We start from the raw sequence: 14542 nt of genomic DNA, 5'->3' as shown, positions 1-14542 counted from the left end.
TAGTACTAAAAAGACAACCTGAAGGAAAGAGCAGGTGGAAGGGTGTGGAGCAAGTACAGAGCTGCTTAAATTTATGCTGTGTTTTGTCATCCAAGAGCTTCAGCACCTCAGTACCAGAAGCAAGTGCATGTCTGAGTAAAGAGCAGCAGACAGTGCAAACTAGGCTGTCACGCATCCTAAAAAAGCCAGGAGATAAAAACTGCACTGAACTAATGACTGCAGAGCTACAGTTTGTGGGCTGCTAATCTGTACAGAACCTGCACTTGTCGGGTACTCTTCTTTGGCTCTCACTGCTTAAGGCCAAACACAAACAAGCAGGCAAGTTCAAGTTGCTGTGATCATGTCCTGTTTCTGTGGTAGTGTTTCTGGGGTAACAGCATCTGGTGGAAATGAGATATGTATGTACATGTACGCACATTGTTTAGTCTGAAGTAGCAAAATATGGCTGAAGAGTTGTGAGAGTTGTGGGAAGGGGAAGAGGAGCAGAGAAAGATGCTAGTGTGATTCCTCTGTAACTGAACAGCGTGTCTGACTTGGAGAGTTTACACAGGAATTGTGGAAGGGAATAGCATAAATTCAAGCTGGATGACTCAACTAGGCAAGAGACTATTGCTAAGGGCTTGTTAGGCTCCAAACTAGTATGAAGTCATAGGGTAAAAAAGCTGTTATACACCATCTGTCCTGTAGGAAACAGTACTCTGCAATTAGTCTGCAAATGGTTTGAAATATAGATCATCCTGTGACGTAGAAAACCTCAGGTGAGGTAGTCACAAGCTGTGTGATCACAACAGTATATAACAGCTAACCTACCCTCCTGGTGGTACCAAATCAGCTTAGTTACATTTACAGTAGTATCTTTCATGGTATGTCTTACAGTAAGTAAGCCTCTTAGGCTCAGCATAACTCCCTACAAAACTGCAATCAGAGAACAGAAGGAACTGCTAACTAATTTGAACCTTTTCTCAAAGTATCAGGTGGTATTTCTTTAATTATGAACCAAGCTTAAGAACTGAAGAGTACATATAAGCATATTCTATAGCCTACAAGAATCAATTAAAGCACATTTCAGCTATTTGCCTATACTTACATTGGATAGTCAATCTGATGTTGTCTGACTGTTTCAAGTTCTCTGTTTTCAAATTGTTCAAATCTCTTCACAATTCCTGTCTTCTCCCCACTGGAAGCATATATGAAGTTGAGAATCTGAACACCATCTGCAAAAACACAGATTTCCTTAATCTGCTAGAAAATAACCATTGTTAACTGAGTAATTAATTAGCTCACACTTGTACATTCAAATATTTGAAACACATAATTGATTAAAAATTAATGCAAAGTTTCAGTAAGTTCTGAAGCACAAGTTCATTTGCCGATATTAAATGCATTAGCCTTGGAGTGAATAACTCACAGGAAAGTGAAATGGAATCTATTTCCAGCCACTGCTGGAAGCAGGGAAAACATTCTAAGGTACTTAGATTTGAAGCATGAGTTAGCTTAAACAAAAGTTAGTATGGAGGAAAATCTTCATTTATGTTATTTGTTTAAAATCTCATCCTACCTTCGGTTATGCCAGTGTGAGATTAATCCACAGCTCCTCAGCTTACTCTCCAGTTAAACTGCACGTATGGATAGATACCAATTCTGTCCTTAACTGATACACACAGTCTAGTAATAAATCTAACTGATAATGTAACCCCAATAAGAAACAGAAGACATTAACAGTTTTTTTAAGGCATATCAAGAGCTTTTCTAAAATTGAGCAATTTGTCACAAGTTAATTTTTAAAAATTAATGTTTTTTGTTATACTAAGTGTTCTCATCTATAATGTAATTAGATAATGCATAATGCATTAAGATGTTCCACACTGTTGTCAGAGATTACATGCTCAGACTTCAAGAAGTAGCTCAGAAAGTCTCTGGAGGCAAAAACTACCTTGCTTTCTGGTTCTTCTCAATGCATTCACATGTCAATGTAGCAAAAACAATTTATAAAAATGCTTTTACAGGTTTTGCTAGGAGAGGACTCTTTAGAAGCCAATAACCTTTTTGCTTTTAGGTTGTACTATGAATGTGTACGGAGGACAAAGGCAACTGGAAGTGGATATAAAGCTAGAAATAGGCAGATGGGGAAAAAATAAAATAAAAAAATATTCAAGAGAACTCTGAGAAAACCTAGAAGGCAAACTTGTGAGTTTCAAGAATTCATATAATTGGGTAGGACTTTTTATTTACATATATAAATATTTCCATTTATAAACTTAGCCCAAAATAACAAACTTTTTCTTGCTAAACAACAGGATACACCAGATATAAAAATTAATTTTATACTGTCTCTGAAGCATAATATTCTGTTAGCAAATTGTAAGTAATATAATTCTTATTTAGCAGATGATGGTTATTTTTTCTTGTTACTTGTGCGAATCTATGAGTACACTTGAAGAGAAATGAGAATTAAAATGCTCAAATATAACATATTTAGTTTATAAACACTAGAACAAATGTTGAAAAATTAGCACTGTTGAAAAATAAACTTATTTTAAAACTTTTATTTTAAAACTATTCATTTTATCAAAACTTCTTGACTATGAAGGCTTTGGGGGGGCAAAAAAAAAAAAAAAAAGTACTGCAGCATTTATTGCACTATGAAGTCTTAAAGATCTGTTTTTGAGCATATGGTCATTACCTCAAGCAGAGAAGTTGACCACCTGCACGAGAATTATGTATGCAAGACGTTAAAATAATACAATCACAGACTCTCTTTGAAGATAAAGTCTGAAGGTGAGGGAATGATGTCCAGTGACCTATGTGAGTTCTAAATACAATTTTGTGAATACGCTCAGAAAATAAAAGGCAGTGCCACTGTGATGAAACAAGCCAGCTTTGAAAGACATGATTATTTTTGTCATTTGAAGCTCTAATCTTGCATTTATTAAACTTGCACTCAACAGTGTGGGCCAAATAAACTGTACTACCTAATCTTCACTACGGGTACATATTTTTTAACAGCTTACAACATTTTCTGATGTTCTTTCAGTCTATTAGTCCACTTGGAAACAAACAACAACAAAAAAAGGACATAACACATACCGCTTTCATGAGGGCACTGAGGTATCTTGTTTGCCTGAAGCATCCACAAATAGTCAGCACCCCACTGAAGACAGACTTTGTGGTCTTTATACGGGCGTTCAAAAGGTGGAACTGATTCTAAAAAAGTGTAATTTTTGGCAACTGCCTCCTGGTAGCTTTCATTCTGCTCAACATCATAGCTGCTAACTGATCGGTGACTAATCCACGCATATAATATCACACTGTGCACTATTATTGAGTTTCTGATGATGTAATCATCTCTGTAAACCATGATGCTTGGAAATTTCAAATGTATTTGTCGAGTTTGACGAACATAAATATTCTTCTCATCCTTCCACCTTCTTCTGTATACTGGTACACCAGTCCTGAACTCTGAGGAAGCTACTGCTTCCAAATTAACTATACAAGGCTTAGAACATAAATACTGAACAGAAACTTCAGAACTGTTAAGGACTTTCTTATCCAAAACATTTAAATGAATGAAGTCCACAGAATCCATCTTTTTTCCAAACTGTGGCGTAACTGCTGTAGTCCGTTCTGTCTCCTTTCCAAAAGATGGCACAAAATTCTGTAAATAAAAAAACACAAAAAAACAATTATGTTAACCAGAGAACCAAATTTACACAATTACTAACATACTTCAACCAATAGCAGATGGTTTTTAGACAGTACTCAGACTCCAAACCACCAGGATTCTTTCACACAGCACGTAGCTACTAAAAATATACCATCAAGATTTTAATGGCAACAGTTCCCCTACCACTGGCTTCTCAAAGCCACATATGCTTCTACAAAACAGTACTTAAAGGGTGTATCCTGCAAGTGGAATCTGGTCCACTAAGATACTGACTTACACGTCATGCTATATACACATGTTCCTAGGATCAAGCCAAAAGAATATCTACAAAAAGGTGCTGGCATTTATTCATCATATCATTGTTCACTTGCACTGCTGCAGCCTGATATTTCTATCTTCCTAAAAAGTTAGACCATTTTGTTTCCTGCATGAGAGGCATCTGAAGAGCAGGAATGATAACCAAGGCAGACCACTGTGGTTTCCTGAAAATTAATTCATGTTCATAAAGCATTTCAGAACTTACTACAGAAACATTCCTAACTGGAAGATGGACTTGTAAATCTGAGCAACAAGTCTGGCAGACAGTACTTAGCTTCTGCTCCCTACAGCTATGTACAATACATTCTTTATGAGTTCTTGGACATGCACAAGGATTATCCTCCATGCTGAAGTTCTTGTCTCTAAAGCTTCTGACTGCTTTTTTTCTTTCTGCTCAGCAGCCAGCGACTGGTTTGATGTGCTGCCAGGGATACTGAGGATTATTGAGCTTGGGGAGCCACCACCATCACTGCACTTCTGCCAGATTCCCTGATCTGCATAAAACGTTCCAAACTGTCACTCTGGTCTATCAGGGAAGCTGGTAGTTAAGGTTATTCAAAATGAGAAGCTCTATTTTCAGTGACTTTTAACTTTGCAAAGCTTAAACAGAGTGAAATGAAATAGTTTGGATAGCTACTTCACGTTGATGTCTTTTTCACTGCAGTTCTCAAAATATTTAAAAACTTGAACCAAGTAGTTTGTACATTTCTATCTATTAGATATATGTGCTGTTAACCTGAAAGAAAAGACCTCACCCCTCTGCCAAGATGGGGATCAGTAAATAAAATGAATTGTTTTCCTTTTTGTATCTTAAGAATACATTAACACCTTGAAAGCTACTCTGAAAACAAATATTTGCCTGTTTAACTTGAAAAGGTGTAACTATCAGGAAAAGACAGAACTAAGCTTACCTGTACTCCCCTCCTCATTCCTATTTTAGATTTAACTGTGTGACCAAATTTTTCTCCTTTATTTAAAGTAGAAATTGGAAGACATGACTGAGTGAGGGAACTTTTGAATGAAGAAAGTGGGTATTGCTGCTAGCAGCTGGTAACTCCAGATAACCAGATTTATTCACAGGCTACAGATCTTTCTGTACTTGTTACTCAAACTGCTTTCCACAAGAACAGCCAAGAGTTCCTTACTTCCTCATGTCCAAACCAAATGTGCAGTGATGCTGTACAAACACATGGAACCCCAAGATGCATATTTATTTTGGACAAATAAAAATGCAAACCATGCCACAATGCCAGGATCTAGGCTTTTTACAACAAGCTCTGTCTTCACAGTAACAGCTTTCCTCTCCCTCCGTCTTGTTTCCCATTCTATAAAATGGATAAAATTCTATTAAAACTAAATCACCATTTCAATTACTAGTGGTAAAGCACAGTAGAAATACCCATTTGAATCTAACAAATGTACCTGCAGTCAGTGTTTAAATGATGTGTATTAAGAAGGATTTACTGAAGAGGATAAAAAAGAATGACCAGTAGTAGGCTGTGTCTATTGGAAAACTGACCACCGCATCCTGCAATAACACACATGCAGAAATACCTCATACAGAAGCTGACAAAAACTTTAATACTAATTCTAATATCTTTTAAATATACTATTATATGTTTCCTTATTTGGTTCTACTTACGTCTACAAAGCACACATAATAGCATCCACAAATTATGCTACAGCTCCTCTACTTGATCAATACCACTCATATTTATCAAATAATTTGTGGATCTTGCAAGAAACAGTCCTGGAAAACAGCTTAATCTGTATGATATATCAGAATCTGCACTGTGACATGGCCCCCAGATTATACAAGTAAGACTGTATGTTTATCCCAGGGTGTTGAAGTACACCAGGTAGACAGTACGAAGCATCACATTACTGCTGCTTTTCATATATATCTATTTACAGTCCAAATGTATACAGCCAGCCTGCACTTCGCAGGGGTTTATCCAACACAGAGACACAGGAGTTGGCTCCCAGCAGACGCTCCCTGGGTCTGGCAGTTTTCATTAGCAAAGACACAGCAGTATGTGAACACAGCCATCTGGCTTCCAACGGAAGGCCAATTCTGGCAGAAACAACACTACTTTTTGTGGTGCATATGTGCCAAGGCAGCAAGCACTGCAACCCACAGCCAGTTCTTGCAGAATAAGCTCCATGATGCTCCTAGAGCACTTAGGCATTATGTCGTGTGACCGTTGATGTGCAGGTCAACCTCAGCTGTGTGTCTTCCCTCAGCACCTGTTCTGCAAAATGGCTCCCACAGGTTTACTCCTGAACATTTTCTCATTGATGTCTGATGTATTGAGACATGTTTGGGTCTGCCGCCGCATCACACCCACTGAACTCCTCAGGATGCTCATCTAGGCTGGGACACAGCACAAAGCCATCCCCTACTGATGCAGCTGTGACAAAGACCAGGGACAGTGCAGTCTCCCAAATCACAGTGCAGTGCCTGTACCCACCTGGCTGCCTCCCTGCATTGCTCTCCATGCACTGTGTGGTGCACCTGCTAAATGAGTACCCCTGCTCTGTAAGAGGTCCCAGGTTTTTCCTCAGCATTACCTCAGACAACGTGGAGTATATTGTGCATAATCTCTGCCTACAGGGAGCTGAGATGAAAGGATTACAAAACGAGTGCGATTATGATATTTAAATACAACATTTTCCCTGTGTGGTAAACAGGACAGCCATGGCAGATCAAAAATGAACTGTAGGACAGGCAGAGTTCAACGAGGAAGGCACAGAGGCTTCACTGTGCGGGGCACCTTAATCACAAAGGCTGTACAGGTTCTGTTCTTGGATCTTCTTCTTAAACCCACTGAACCTGAGGGCATTAGCCCACGCCATCACACCAGATGTCAGGACCGAATCACAGCCATTAGAAGGAAAGTGAATATTTCAGCAGTCAAATACTATAGAAAAGGCTCAGAATCGTGCTTTGCTTAGCTGGAATAAGATCTCAGCAGGAATAGGGCTCAAGCCCGCAGAAATCCCCCACATGATCCTATGGGACCGGGCCTGTTTGTTCAGAGCCTGAGGACAACCACAGCCCTGTACCTGTAATGGCCACGTCACGCTGATTTTTAAGCAGTGTGGAAAGGAGACACACCAGAGCAGGTGCCGCTCTGCTCCCCACCAGCATCAGTGTCCCATACACGTACGGGGGCTCTAATCGGAGTTCGTGTTCAGCAGAGTAGAAGAGGAACAAACTGCGCTTAGCAGATGCCTTTAGAAGGCAGCGTTTCCCTTCAGGCGTTACAGCGGCCACACGCAGCACCTGGAGCGATGACAGCGGAAGCCCCATCCCTCCAGCCCACCAAGCCCAGCTCAGCGCCACCCGCCACGCGGAGCGCGTTACCGGCCCGGCTCGGCCCCGCGGGGCTGCAGCCCCCGAACGCCGCGCACAAGCTTCCCCGTGCCCGGGGCCGGGCCGCGGCTGCCCGACGCCCTCCTGCCGAGCCCGGCCGTCCGAGCTCGGGAGGTCGCGGCAGGTGCGGGGGCCGCCACTCACCATCAGGAAGAGGAGGAGGAGAGGAGGGACGCGGCGGGGCTCGGCCGGGGGCCGCATGCTGCCGCGGCGGCTCAGGAGGCGGCGGCGCCCCGCGGCGTGGCGCTGCCCGCTGCTGCCCGGCCCGGCCGGCCCCGCCGACGCGGATGCGGCAGATCCGGCTTCCTGGAGGAGGGGCTCGCGCAGCGCCGCGCCGCGCCCCGAGCGGCCGCCGCAGGTGCGGAGAGGAGGGCGCGGCTGGGCCGGGGCGGCATCCGGCCGCGGAGGGGCCGAGCGGCTTCAGAGCGGCTGGAGCGCCGACGCTCGGCAGGAAGCGTCCGTCCCGGCGCCGCCGTCGCGCCCGCGGAGCTCGGCGGCGGCACGCCGCCCTCCCCGTGCCGTCTCGCCCGGAAGCGGCGGCCGCGGAGCTTCCGTCCCGGGCGCGGGGCGTCCCTGCGCCGCCATGGCCGGGCTGTCGCGCACGCTCGGCATCTTCGGCTGCTTCGCGGCCGTGGTGGGGGCCGCCTTCTACCCCATCTACTTCCGGCCGCTGCTGCTGCCCGAGGAGTACAGTGAGTGCCCGGGGCGGGGCGGGGGAGCGGGCCGGGCCGCGGGGCCGCCGTAAAAATGACGCGAAACTCGGAGTGGTTTGGTCTCAAGGTGACCCCGCGTTGTTGGCTGGGACGGGGCCGTGCGCAACTCACGTCGTTCTGTGAAGTGCCGTACCGGGAAGCCCCGGGATGCCCCGGTAGCGGCGCGGAGCGGAGTCGTGCCTCCGTGCCTCCGTGCCTGCCAAGCCGGGCAGGGGAGCGTTTGGTGTGACGCATCTCAGCGCGAGGGCGGACGGGCGCTGCCGCCAAGGTGCACGCGGTTACTCCGAAGAGATTTCTAGGAAGAAAAACAAAATGGCAACGAAGTTATTGATCGCCTCAGAGGGACTTTAGCCTCGCCTTGATGGTGGAGTAAAATTTAACTTGCAGGCATCCAAAATAATGGAAGGAAGCAATGTTTGTGAAGGTGGAAACTGCCCCGAGCGCGGTTTTGGCACACGCGCAGTGGGCACTTAGCACACACTCACACTCGCTATGCAATACCCGATTCCAGGCTTCATTTATCACATGTGCCTCCAGGTCTCCTTGGTCCACACCTTTGTTAATTTCCTGTGTGCTTTTTGTGGCTCTTATCAGCTGTATGAGTGCTGCACAAGTGTTCACCTGACTCTTAGATTCCACGGTTGTGATACTTCACTGGGAGTATTAATTTTAACATTTAGGGTAGGGAGGATTTAATTTTTGGAGTAAGCTGTGTAACAACAGAACTGCTGTAGAAGCTCTTGCCCCTCATTGACTTGAGCTGTGGTGAAACACTCATTATTCCTGTGTATTAGGAAGCCAGGCCTGAAGTCCCAGTTTTTAAGAGGAAATAGCTTTGAACTAAAAGAGGGGAGATTAGATTGGGCGTAAAGAAATGGTAAGGGCAGTGAAGCCCTGGAAGAGTTGCCCAGAGAAGAGGTGGTTGCTCTGCCCTTGGAGGCACTCAGGGTCAGGCCGGATGGGGCTCGGAGCAACCTGATCCAGCTGCAGGCATCCCTGTTCATTGCAGGGGGAGCTGGACTAGATGGCCTTTAAGGATCTCTTCCAACTCAGACAATTACAGAATCACAGAATTGCCAGGGTTGGAAGGGACCTCAAGGATCATGAATCTCCAACCCCCCTGCCACATGCAGGGCCACCAACCTCCACATTTAATGCTAGACCAGGCTCCCCAGGGCCCCATGCAATCTGGCCTTGAACACTTCCAGGGACGAGGCATCCACAACCTCTCTGGGCAGCCTGTTCCAGCACCTCACCACTCTCTCTGTAAAGAATTTCCCCATGACATCCAACCTAAATCTCCCCTCCCTCAACTTTAAACCATTTCCCCTTGTCCTGCAGTTATCAACCCTTTCAAAGAGTTGATTCCCATCCTGTTTGTAGGCTCCCTTTAGGTACTGAAAGGCTGCAGTGAGGTAACCCCTCAGCCTTCTTTTCTCCAGTCTGAACAAGCCCAGCTCCCTCAGCCTGTCCTCATAGGGGAGGTGCTCCAGTCCCCTGATCATCTTCGTGGCCCTCATCTGGACCCTCTCCAACAGCTCCCTGTCTTTCTTGTACTGGGGACTCCACATTTGGACAGTTCTATGATACTAAGTCAGATATCTGGATCATCATCATGTAGTATTCTGCAATAGGTCAGAATGGGTTTTAGTTCTCTGGAATGATTCTTGACAATGTTTTTTAAAGGCTTAAAAAATTCAGTGGGATGGTCAAGAGGCTGCTACAGGCAAGTGCTTTTATGTTCTGCTTCAAAGCACTGTGGTGGTAAAGCACTTAATAGTAAGCAGGGGGAAAAGTGGTGATGGCAGCATTTATTAGGGTAAAACGATACAAATTTAACCATTTTTCTTCCTGAAAGTGATTGAATCTTCAAAGACACTCATATATAATTATGCTGTAATTGATAGCTCATTGTCTCATATGTAACAAACCAACCCTGGAATAAGCCCACTGCATGGAAAATATCCCCCTAATATTTAGTTTCAAAAAATTTACAAGCAGTGAAATCTCCCTGGAACAACAGTTTCCAGAACATGAAGGTGGAGATCACCAATTCTGGAATGAATAAATCCGTTGAGGAGTTTTATGTTGAGCATATGAGGATAATCTCCTTAAAGTAGTGCTCCTTCCTTGAGTTAAGGGATCACAACAGGTGTTTTAACATTGTTTGTAAAAAGTAGCCATTGCTTTAAGATAGTTATCTCATAGTTGGTTCTGCAAGGTTACAAACTAGCTCTTAGTTTCTCTGTTAAGTGTGAACGCTACATTTGCATTGTATACATGCATACTCATTAGGATTTTACTGTGTGGGGTACAGACCTCATTAGGTGAGGTCAAGATGTTTTCTTGTTTTCTTTTTATTAATATTGTTCTGTTTTGTTTTCCAGAGAGAGAACAGTCAATAAACCGAGCTGGTATTGTTCAAGAGAATATTCAGCCTCCAGGTATACTTGATTCATGAGTTTGTACTGTTTTAAAGGTCTTCTTGAAGACTTGAGTATTTCTGTGGATTTAAGTAATGCAGTAAAGATAGAATATATGTATTAAAAAAAAAGCTTTACTACAAAAACATTTTCTCAGGCTAATTCTTCACTTAAAATTGTGGATTTAATAAAATCTGTTTTAAATTGAACAATTCAAAAAAGTTTTAGAGATTCCGTTATCTTACTCTTAAAAACTTTGTGCACAAGTGTATAATCAATGAAAATTATATAAAGGAATATTATATAATCAAATAATATTAAGATGTTATAATAATGAAATAAGCAAGAGAGTTACGCACAGCAAGACAAAAAGAATAAGTAGGATGCTTACCCATGTCATGGGCTCGCTCAGGAAAGACCAGTGGAGTGGATCTTCCAAAGAGAGATCCTTCCCCACTGGTAGTCAGCTCTTAAATGGGTCTAGGAGAGGTGGAGCCAGGCTCCACCCCTTCCTGCAGCACAGGTGAATTGCTTTCACCTGTGCTCCCAGGGCTGACTCATTGCTCGCCTCAGGTGACTGATCAGAGGTTCAGGCCACAACTCAGCAGTTCCCATACACTCCACCCCTTCACAGCATGAACCAATGATCAGGTTGACTAATGGGTAAGCTTTTCCTAATACAGAGAGCCACTATATCACGATGCTTATACAATTTCCATCGCAACGCATGTTGGTACAATTCAAGACAAGTGACGATTGGTGAACATTGATATTCTTGTATGGGCCAGTGCTCGATGAAGTTACTAGAGGCATGCGGTCATCAGGTGCAGGTCCGCCTTATGTTCCATCAGTCCCATATAGGCCATCACCAGGTGTCACACGTGATATGACTGTAACACTGGAATGCTTTGATGGCATTTCGTTCCTTCCGGTGATCCTGAAGGCTCGAAGACTCACAGGGAGTAATACAGATGTTTCAAGTTTCAAGGGTACCAGGAGGGGAAGGTCTGCTCTCCAGGGCAAGATACAGGCCGTATTTCTATCCTGGGTCAACACTTCCGCTTGTATTGGGGCATGTTCCAGCTGCTTGTACCACATCTTCTAGCCAGATATCTGTGGCTGCATAACTATGTCAGGCACCAAAGGAGGTATCCTGATCTGCCATAGGGACATGATGGTGGTCCCTTTAGCAATGAAGATCAGAGTGTTGACCACAATATCAGTAGGCCATGTACCTATTACTGGAGGAACTACTGAGCCTCCCACTTCCAACAATCTCCCTCAAGGTGCAAGTAGGCCACACCACCTGGGTCCTACCTGCACCTTCCAAGGCCATTTTATTCTATGGGTGCCTAGTTCTTGTTTATTGAAATACTACGAACTTGACCTATTGGAAAATTTAGAATTGGTTTTTTTCCTATTAATATGCCAAGTTCCTGTTCTAACTTTTCAATACCATCTTTTAAAAGTTCATTTTCATTCACTAAAGTATTATTCCTTATTTCAGCATTGTTTAAAGCATTTAACAGTGGCCATGCCACTGTAGAAGCAGCTATTTGTCTTTCTCTTGTGACTATTATATCTTTGCCTAGTCCCTGAAAGTGATCTGCTAGACAATATGGAGAAACGTTTCCCACAACACGTAGGGGATCCCATTTTTCAATGATTGTTGCCAATTCATAATAAGGGAATCCTGCAATCTGCCCTGGAATTATTTTATCTAGGGGGCTAGTGTTCTCCCCCTTGAACCATTTACAGAAATTCCAAAGAAAGGACATAGTGTAAGTTTTAGCATATTTGGCTTGCTTGCCTGGCTCACCAAGTGTATAATCAATGAAAATTATATAAAGGAATATTATATAATCAAATAATATTAAGATGTTATAATAATGAAGTAAGCAAGAGAGTTAGGCACAGCGAGACAAAGAGAATAAATAGGATGCTTACCCATGTTGTGGGCTCACTCAGGAAAGCCCAGTGGAATGGATCTTCCAAAGAGAAAGAGATCCTTCCCTACTGGTAGTCAGCTCTTAAATGGGTCTAGGAGAGGTGGAGCCAGGCTCCACCCCTTCCTGCAGCACAGGTGAATTGCTTTCACCTGTGCTCCCAGGGCTGACTCATTGCTCGCCTCAGGTGACTAATCAGATGTTCAGGTCGTGACTCAGCAGTTCCCATACAACAAGAAAATAACTTTTGCTTCAGTTCAGGGTAAACAAATCATGAGTGGTCTGAGCTCTAGCTGTAGAAAAGTTTGCTGCACCTTTGTTTTATTGAATGCTGCTTTACAAGTCAGCTGAAATGCAATTTGTGAGGAATTTTGTCGTTGCCTTCCAGCCTCGTGGGAGGCAGAAATATGCGACACTAAAGGAAATTTTGAATGCAGTGCTAATAGCTTTTCGGTGCCTGCTGTTACAAGTATAAGGAATAGGAAAGTGTGAGGGGAATAAAGTCATACTACTCATTTACATACAATTATACTGTAACTGATAATTCATTGTCTCATATAGCAAAACTGGCAAGGTTGATATTTCTCACTTAAAGTTACGGAACACGTCTTGATGAAACAGTTTGCATTTGAATATGTTAAAGGGTAACTTTACTCTTATTTTTAGAAGAGCCTGACAGCAACAGCAGGGGAAAATCCAATAGGATTAATGCCACATAGTAAGCTATGCATATCAGTTAAATCATTAAAGCAGGACTGACTTTCCAAGAAAGCAGTTAAATTTTGAAGAGGAGCAGGCAAGTTATATTGACATAAAAAGTCTTGTAAACCTGCTTTTTATTAAACAGTAAAGAAGATTGGACTGTCTCATTTATCCAAGATGCAGGTACTTGATGACCAGTGTTCCTCAGTATAGTTTTTTCATGTAAATTTAGCTGTTGATGAGAATTTATGAGATCCAGTAGTTGAATGTGAAATCTAGACAAACTGAAGTGTAAAATAAGATGGGATTCTACATGCTTTTTTCTCAACAATATTGTAGTACCTTACATGCTGGTGTGAGGAACTTTTTTGCTATCTGAAGCTTAAGATGAAGATGAGGTTGAATTCCTAAATACTTTTCAAGCTTAAGTAGATTTTTGAGCTCAGTGCAGAAAATGTTATTGAGATTCATTCATATTTTGTTTTTTTCACAAAGCTGGAATAGCAGACAAGATTGTTTTTTTTCCAAAACTGTAGTTATGAACTGTTGGTATTTTCGTATTTGTTTTGTAGGGTTAAAAGTATGGTCTGATCCATTTGGAAGAAAGTAATGTTGCCAGCCTGGTGCACTTGAAGGCAGAACTGAAGATGAACTTCTTCAATTATTTACTCTTACACTGAAGTGTGCCTTTGGGCGTCACTTGAGAAGAGTTCTGATTATGCTGCGTGGGCACATGAGGAGCAACAAACGCTACTGGTTGGAAAGCCAAGAGGAAAAAACATCCCAGTTTTGGCAGGGTGCTGTGGCACAATGGACAGACTGCTAGGGAGGTGACTGTTTCTTGTGTTTAGAAGTAAAATATTTGCTTCCTTGAGAAAAAGGAAGCATTATTATTTTTGTGGTTAATCTGTAAACGTTTGGAGAACAAATTATGAATAGACTAAATTATGCAGACCACTGTAGTTTCCTCCCTAGTTTGAAAATTACTTTCTGTGGTTTAATTGTGAAAACATGATAGAAATTTATACTGAGAGAGACTTGTGAATATTTGCTCTCTCTTAGGCAGAATATAACACGGTAAGTGAGAATTTGTGCATTAAAATTTCTTCCTTTCAAACCAATGCGTGTTCTACGTTATTTGTTATATATTTTGTGAGCAGGTGTGGTGGTTAAACTTGACCACCAAGGTGAGCTGCCAAGTGCTCACCTAGCCAATCTCTTGTTCCCATTCCTCAGCAGGATGAGGGAGAAGACAGGATGAAGAAGCTCGTGGGTTTTGATAGCAACAGGAAGATTGCTTACTGTCTACTGCTGTGGGCAAAACAGACATGTCTTTCATGAGTTGCCATGGGGACATTGACTCAGGCGAGGTCCTCTCCACACACTGCAGAGAAATGCCT

At 42.9% G+C, this 14542-nt stretch overlaps 2 protein-coding genes across 2 annotated transcripts in view; one reads left to right on the top strand and one right to left on the bottom strand.

Moving 5' to 3' along the window:
• Positions 1–7648, bottom strand: part of SEL1L3 (SEL1L family member 3) — a 31252-nt gene extending 23604 nt beyond the window's left edge. The window contains exons 1-3 of the mRNA XM_031588442.2: positions 7503–7648; positions 3088–3655; positions 1088–1214 (exon numbers count right to left, since the gene is read on the bottom strand). Coding sequence (XP_031444302.2) covers positions 1088–1214; positions 3088–3655; positions 7503–7559 — 752 coding nt within the window. The 5' untranslated portion in view covers positions 7560–7648. The remainder of the gene's footprint in view (positions 1–1087; positions 1215–3087; positions 3656–7502) is intronic.
• Positions 7649–7729: 81 nt separating this feature from the next.
• On the top strand, positions 7730–14263 carry SMIM20 (small integral membrane protein 20). The gene is made up of 3 exons (XM_031588443.2): positions 7730–8050; positions 10459–10515; positions 13715–14263. Exons 1-3 carry the CDS (start codon positions 7942–7944, stop codon positions 13750–13752), a joined length of 204 nt encoding a protein of 67 aa, XP_031444303.2. The 5' UTR covers positions 7730–7941; the 3' UTR covers positions 13753–14263.
• Positions 14264–14542: the final 279 nt, after the last annotated feature.

Source organism: Phasianus colchicus, chromosome 4 (genome assembly GCF_987193195.1).
Source record: "Phasianus colchicus chromosome 4, bPhaCol1.hap1.1, whole genome shotgun sequence".
NCBI lineage: Eukaryota > Metazoa > Chordata > Aves > Galliformes > Phasianidae > Phasianus > Phasianus colchicus.
The sequence above is the reverse complement of the archived record's forward strand: the minus strand, read 5'-3'. Positions and strand labels throughout refer to the sequence as shown.